The sequence below is a fragment of the Sinocyclocheilus grahami genome, unplaced genomic scaffold (genome assembly GCF_001515645.1).
Source record: "Sinocyclocheilus grahami isolate Dianchi unplaced genomic scaffold, SAMN03320097.WGS_v1.1 scaffold280.1, whole genome shotgun sequence".
In the NCBI taxonomy this organism is placed as follows: Eukaryota; Metazoa; Chordata; class Actinopteri; order Cypriniformes; family Cyprinidae; genus Sinocyclocheilus; species Sinocyclocheilus grahami.
Genome location: NW_015505459.1, coordinates 183,824 through 191,366, shown reverse-complemented (window position 1 = coordinate 191,366; position 7,543 = coordinate 183,824). Strand labels below are relative to the sequence as shown.

At 38.0% G+C, this 7,543-nt stretch overlaps 1 protein-coding gene across 1 annotated transcript in view; it reads right to left on the bottom strand.

Moving 5' to 3' along the window:
- Positions 1 to 4,145: 4,145 nt before the first annotated feature.
- The window catches only part of LOC107600234 (NAD-dependent protein deacetylase sirtuin-6-like), a 27,140-nt gene continuing 23,742 nt past the window's right edge, over positions 4,146 to 7,543 (bottom strand). The window contains exon 8 of the mRNA XM_016292081.1: positions 4,146 to 4,977. Within this exon, the coding sequence (XP_016147567.1) occupies positions 4,540 to 4,977 (438 nt within the window). The 3' untranslated portion in view covers positions 4,146 to 4,539. The remainder of the gene's footprint in view (positions 4,978 to 7,543) is intronic.

The window sequence follows — 7,543 nt, the reverse complement described above, 5'->3', positions numbered from 1 at the left end:
TCATATATAAAATATATATATATATATATATATACACACACATATATATATATATATATATATATATATTTACTTTCCTTGACCTTTACCAAATTTACCTGTATTTACTTTGTTTTCAGGTTGATCCTTATTGGTTTCCATGCAAATTGAAATGAAAGTGAAATAAAGGTCAAAGGTTGTTTTTAGTATCTCAGTTAGACAGCTGCACTTCTGAAAAGAAGTGTGAGAAACCCATTTTTCCCTCACAATGGTTGGAGAGGCAGACACAACAAAAAGGCAGAGGAGATAGCAATACATTGGTGTACAAGTAGTCATATAGTCAGTTTTTGGTCTCTGACTGACAGCTATGATAGAGGTTTTTTCTGTTTGGTTATTACATGAATCTTAAGGGGATTTTTTTCATAGTGCTGATTTTTGACCAATTGTATGGAAACAATTGTGCATCAGTTTTGACCCCAACACAAAAACTGTAACACTACCCAGCTTTTTTTTTAACACAACAGGAGGGTTAAATTATTGTATTTTTATTATAATTTTAAATGACTGGATTTAAAATATTCACAGACAATAGACTTTATACCGTTAATTTCGCCAAAATGTTGCAAATTCCGATTTTCAGTGATGGAAGCATTATATTTACCGCTAAATTTACAGTAGCCCCGTGCACATATCAACTAAATATGAGGCCTGTGATCAGTAATGGTAGAGTCAGTGATAAATGAACTCATATTTTACATGACCGACTTCTGTCCTTTAGATGTGATGATGTTGACATTTTAAAAGAAAGAGAGAGCATTATGCGAAAGGCGCGAAAGGCTTCACGTAAAAAAAAAAAAAAGTGTTTCCTATAATAAGTATATGGTATTTTATATACAAATAAATATATAGATGAAATAATATAGTTTTTTCCACCGTGTGTATTTGTTATCAAATGTATAGCTCTGAATAATTAATTTACTCTTTAAAATAAGTGATTATTTTTCATTATCATTTATTTGTAATTGTACGGAAGTTTTCATTATTGCCGTTGACGTTGACCTGAGGCAAAATAAAAGTTTTCACTAATGTTCAGGACTACTTCCTGTTTACAAATGTAACCCTGTAAAGCGAAAATTTTGTAATATTAGTATATACTAATATTAGTATATAAAATAATAATAATAACAACAATAATACATTTTGGTAATAGCTTGTAATTTAAATCAATGCAATCTTTATACCAGTAAAACAAAAACATTTTCCCCAGCAAAGTTTACATCATGTTGACAATTTAGAAGTCTTATAAATTCATGTATCAAATACGATGCTTTATGAGGTTAAAGACTGTACTGAATCAGTTAAGATAAATGCCATGTATGAGATTAACGTTAGGTGTTAATTTAGGTTATAATAGGGAGATTTTAAATTTTTTTAATGCACTTTGACTGACGCAAGTATTTGCATACAAATAAAACTGCAAAACAACATAATTGAATAAAAGCAAGCAAAGTCTTGTGTCTTCAACCAATTGAAGTACACAGATTTCACAAGAACAGAGACTTGAATTCTCATCCCAATTTGAGGGAGCAGGTTTGAGAAGCAGAAGTCATATAGAGTTTTCTGCTGATGGCCACGAGAGCTCTTGACAAGGTTGTTGGATAGCAAAGCAGGAAGGTGTTAGTATGCTGCGGAGGCTACAGAATGCTTGAACAGCCCGGAGGGGAGCGGAGATGTCCATACTGAGATGTGCTGGATGTGGGGGCCAGGAATGATTGGAAAATAATCCAAGCTCTCGGACTGTTCAACAGCAGGCGGTCTGAGCTGCAGCATGGCAATTCAGAGAACAGTTGCCTTCCATAAAAGCAATTTCTACAGTGTCATTTTCTGGCACACTGTACACGATTCTGCAAAAGAGATTTTTAAGGTGGTGTTTTAATGGTTTGAAGTAAAAACGTTTTAATGATGTATTTGTTTCTTACAAACATGCAGCGTTTGGCTTCACAAGACATTAACTGATGGACTGGAGTGGTGTGCATTGGTTACTTGTGGATTATTGTGATGTTTTTATCAGCTGTTTGGACTCTCATTCTGACGGCACCCATTCACTGACGAGGATCTGTTAGTGAGCAATTGATGTAATGCTACATTTCTCCAAATCTGTTCCGATGAAGAAACTTTCCTGTGTCCCATTTCCTATATTCCTTTCATTTGGGTGAACTTTTCCTTTAAGAATGTTTAGCTACTGGAAACGGACAAAAATACTGAGGAAGAGAGTTTTGCAGTGCATTTCATATCATCCAGATCAAGCAGCCTTTTCTGAGCCTCAAGCATTAAACCACTCCATCATCCAAAACAAATTCGTGCTTCAGTATGAAATATAATAACTCAGTTTGAACTATAATAATTTGCTTCCTGCAGCACAGCAGAAACCGGCCAGCATACACAAAATCCATCTGTTGACAATCACGATTTTGATGATGTGGCTGTTGTGATGTCTGCTCGCTTAGACAATGATGGATAAACTAGATGAGGCTTCTTCTTCTTCTTTGGGAAGTCGTGGCCTAATGGTTAGAGAGTCGGACTCGTAACCCAAAGGTTGCGGGTTTGAGTCTCATACCGGCAGAGATTGTAGGTGTGGGGGAGGGAATGTACAGCGCTTTCTCCCACCTTCAATACCACGACTGAGGTGCCCTTGAGCAAGGCACCGAACCCCCAACTGCTCCCCGGGCGCTGCAGCATAAATGGCTGCCCACTGCTCCGGGTGTGTGTTCAAAATGTGTGTGTGTGTTCACTGCTGTGTGTGCACTTTGGATGGATTAAATGCAGAGCACTAATTCCTAGTATGGGTCACCATACTTGGCCACATGTCACGTCACTTCACTTCACTAAGACAGCATATGCCCCTTTTCAAGGTCTCTGTAGGGATTTTGTCAGAGCTACTGTTGGGTTCATGCAGCGAACGGGAGTACTGGAAGGAATCCAGGCCGGCTCAGCCCATACCAGGACTTTGTTCTAGGAGCTCTCAGTCCGGCTTTCATTCATCTTTGATCATAAGAGAAGTGTCTGCTGACTTCACCGGAACAGCTCTGGTCCCCGGAGCGATCAGAACACGAGCTCCGTGTTTATCCAGCTTTCCCCGTGCCTCTGCTGTTTTATTCGGCCTTTCTGCAAGAGTGGTTTTTGATCAGCCAAAGACACGAGAGGGTTAGAGAGAGCTTTCAGTTTTTCTCTCAGAAGTGGCAGTCTTGATGGCGCCTCGGGGACGTGTTAATAGTCTCTGCGGCACCTGATGTATGCTTGACTTGTACGGTCCCCACTCATCAGCCGTGGCGGTCACTGTCCGACTCCAATACCCTCCTCGGCGGTTTCAGAGGCTCATCTGGAGAATTCATTGCTTTGCTGCGGTGATATTTTCTGCATTGCTCCGTTCAGTGAGATGATAGATGAGGCTGTGTGCAAATAGCTGCCTTCTAAGGGAGCAAAATGAAACCCCTTTAGTTATTTGTGCATAAAAGAACCAAATGTAAACATATTTGGAATGCTCTGAATAGGTAGCAAGTCTACAAGTTATACAAATGACTATCAATTTATTACACACACAGGCCTATATAATTCTCCCTATATATATATAATTTTTCAGAAATTACATTTTCATATTTGTTTTTCCAATTTGGCTAAAGAGGTACTTTGGAAAAGGCTTTTGGTCCTGAGTGTGCCTTAAAATGCTGTCTTTGTAAGCATCATACAAGGATATATGACAGATTTTACATCCTAAAATAAACAGTCAGGTTACAGTTTCAGCATCTTGTTTATATACAATGGGTGTTCTTTAATGAAAAAGTAGAACAACAAAGTTACATAATTGCGCTGAAGACTGAAACAAAACAAGCAATAAATGTCTTATCACTGAAGGGAAATTAGTGGCTAAAGAAGTGGACATTACGAAGCATTACATGTTACACAGCTCAAGCTAATTCGACATTTTTTCCTTAAAAGTTGAACCTCACAAAGCTTGCCTGGGTCATATTTCACCCCCAAATAAAACAAAACATTGAAAAAATACTGCATAAAGACATATATTTTTAAGACCAATAAGTCATGTTTTTTTTCAATGTGGAATGACAATTAAGCAAATTTCCCATATAAAAAAAATTAGTAGTATTTGTTATACAGTCTATTATAAAAATAATAAAATGTTTTGATTTTAGGGTGAACTATGATAGACATGTTTTGTGCAGTGAACCTTGTTTTTACTAACCTGATTTATTTGAGGGTAGAAAAGATCATGTTATGTTTATTTTACAATACAAAACCATGATTCACCAAAACCTCTATCCACAAAAACTGCACAGATTAGCTGACAAACAGAAAATATATCCACCTAATTTATCCACTAGCTGTAATGGTACACACTCACGGCTCAATGGCATCACTTCATCACCTCACTTCATCTAACAGGCCTGAGCCCAGGTTTTCCTCATGATGATGTAAACACGGGGCATATAGTGACCACACTTCCTGAGATTTGTGATTCAGTTTCTCTCTGATTGTGATAGGGCTCTAGGAAGAGGGCTGTTCAGTGTCTGTCTGTGGTTCTGCGTCCGTTTCATTCACGGCAGAAGAACTTGTAGGATTATGGGAGGAGCCGTTTAAAGGTTGCGCCTCACAGGACGACGTCTGCGTTTTGATTGGTTTAGAGTCCCTAAACGATGCCTCCTTTACCTCTTCTTCTACTTTAACATCTTTCTTGCAGTTTATCTCGCCATCCTGCTCTTTCTTCTTTCGTTTTTTTGGGACGGCGTGTTTATTTTCCTCTATTTTCAGCTCGATCTTCACTTCCTTTTTCCAGGCTCCGAATGGGAGGATGTCCTGGTCTCCACCTGAACTTTCACACAGCATTGGCCCCGCCCACTCTGGAACCTCCAATCCCAGCAGCTTCATCAGCTGACCCATGACCTCGTCTACATAGCCGCGGATATGCAGGTGGGCGTGTTTGTCCTACAAAAACCAAGTAGCACTGTTAAGAAAAAACAACCTGAGAGATTTTAAAGCAAAAACAAAAATGAATATGAACTAATACAAAAGCTTTCTGTGGATGACAATTTAAGCTGTTATTCACTGAAATCCATCACACAGCTATTGTGTGACTTCAGACGTACGACTGCTACTTGACAACTATTATATGCACTGCAAAAAATGCTTTTCTAGTTTAGATCTTTTGTCTTGTTTCCAGCCAAAATATCTAAAAATTCTTAAATCAAGAAGGATTTTCTAGACAAGCAAAAATTATTGTCTTGTTTTCAGAAAAAACAAGCCGAATTCAAGTGAGTTTTTGCTTGAAACAAGCAAAATAATCTGCCAATGGGGTATGAAAAATAATCTTGTTTTCTGTTTTTTCTGAAAACAAGACAATAATTTTTGCTTGTCTAGAAAATCCTTCTTGATTTAAGAATTTTTAGATATTTTGGCTGGAAACAAGACAAAAGATCTAAACTAGAAAAGCATTTTTTGCAGTGTGTTTATTGTGCTTTTTATTACTTTTTGCATTCTACAGGAGAAAAATCACACAGGTTGTATAAAAAAAAGTGAATGTTTTAATTTTTAGGATTGTTTTTAAAGGGGTCATATGATGCGATTTCAATTTTTCCTTTCTCTTTGGAGTGTTACAAGCTCTTGGTGCATAAAGATCTGTAAAGTTGCAAAGACTAAAGTCTCAAATCCAAAGAGATATTCTTTATAAAAGTTAAGACTACCACGCCTACCTAAAACGGCTCGTTCGAACATGCCCCCACATATCTACGTCACGATGTGGGAAGATTTGCATAACGCCGCCCAAATATTCACGGAAAGAAGGCGTAACTTTTATTCTCGCTGTAGTATTGTTGTTGCCGCCGCCGTCATGTCGTGAAGGCGCTGTGTGTTTCGTTGTAAAAGCGAAACTATGTTGTTTGGTCTTCCAAAAGAGGACGATATCCGCTTCGTCATGCCTAGAGCTGATCCGTGCTGGTCGCTGAGGAAATACATCAACTTCACGCTGTTGATAGCCGGATTGGCTTTCACCGTGGACGAAGCGGAGTCCAGCCCGGGGTCGTCACATGTGGTTGCCGCAAGCCCGCCAGACGCTCCTTCGTCGTCCTGTGGTTGCCGCCCGCCCACACAACGCACTGGATAGCTGGCCAATCAGAGCACACCTCACTTTTCAGAACGATGAGCTTTGTAAAAATCGACACGTTTCAGAAAGGCGGGGCATAGAGGAGAAACAATAGTGTACAGTATGTGGAAAATAATGTGTTTTTTACACCAAATACCCAAAATAATGTTCTTTTTTGCAACATCATATGACCCCTTTAAATTTTTAATGTTACAAAGATTTATATTTCAAATAAATACTGTTCTTTTCAACTTTCTATTCATCAACGAATCCTGGAAAAAGAAATGCATCACGGTTTCCACAAAAATATGAAGCAGCACAACTGTTTTCAACATTAATAATCAGAAATGCTTTTTAAGTAATGATGTTTAAAATTCAGCTTTGATAACGGCAATCAATTACATTTTACAACATATTCACATAGAAAACAGCTATTTTAAATTGTAAAAATATTTCACAAGATTACTGTTTTTACTGTATTTTTAATCAAAACAATGCAGCCTTGGTGAGCAGAAGAGACTTCTTTCAAAAACACAAAAAATCTTACTAACCCCAAACATTTTCCTTGAAAATTACACACCTACATATCTATTTGTTTTTTCATTCTTTAGTTCGTCGGTGTGAAATACTAATTTACTTTGAATAAATGGACACTTTAATCAATCACAGCAGAGTCAGATTACCGACCGACATAACGAAACAGCGCAAGAAATGCCAAATTCTATTTCTTTACACATTAAGCTGCTATAATACCATAAACTCCCCCTTCAAAAATCTGACTCATCTGAAAAATAACTCATGTTGCATGTGTGTCAGGCTTTGAATTTTAAACTAGATTTAGAAAAAAATAAATCCAATTTGGGAACTGAGATGTTGACAGGAAGTAGAAGCAATGAGGTAAAGAGGCAAAAATAACCTTCAGATGAAACATGACTCTAACATGGGCATATAACAACACGTCTAAAAATGAATAGGATTAATCCATTAAAACACATTCCAGCCACATGATGAGATCAGAAAGGAAACGACAGACTAACGATACGAGCTTAAAGGGGTCATATGATGCGATTTCAAGTTTTCCTTTCTCTTGGGAGTGTTACAAGCTGATTGTGCATAGATAAGATCCCTGAAGTTGCAAAGACTAAAGTCTCAAAACCAACGAGATATTCTTTATCAAAGTTAAGACTCTGCCACGCCCCCTAAAACGGCTCGTTCTAACACGCCCCCACATATCTACCTCACTATGTGGAAATATTAGCATAATGCCACCCAAATGAGCATGCAAAGAAAGAAGGTGTGGTTTCAGTAACCGCAGTTAGTGTTGAAGCAGCATGTCAGGGAGACGCTGTGTGTTTCTAGGCAAAAGCAAAAGCACTTTATTTTGCCTTCCGAAAGTAGATGCATTTAGGAATC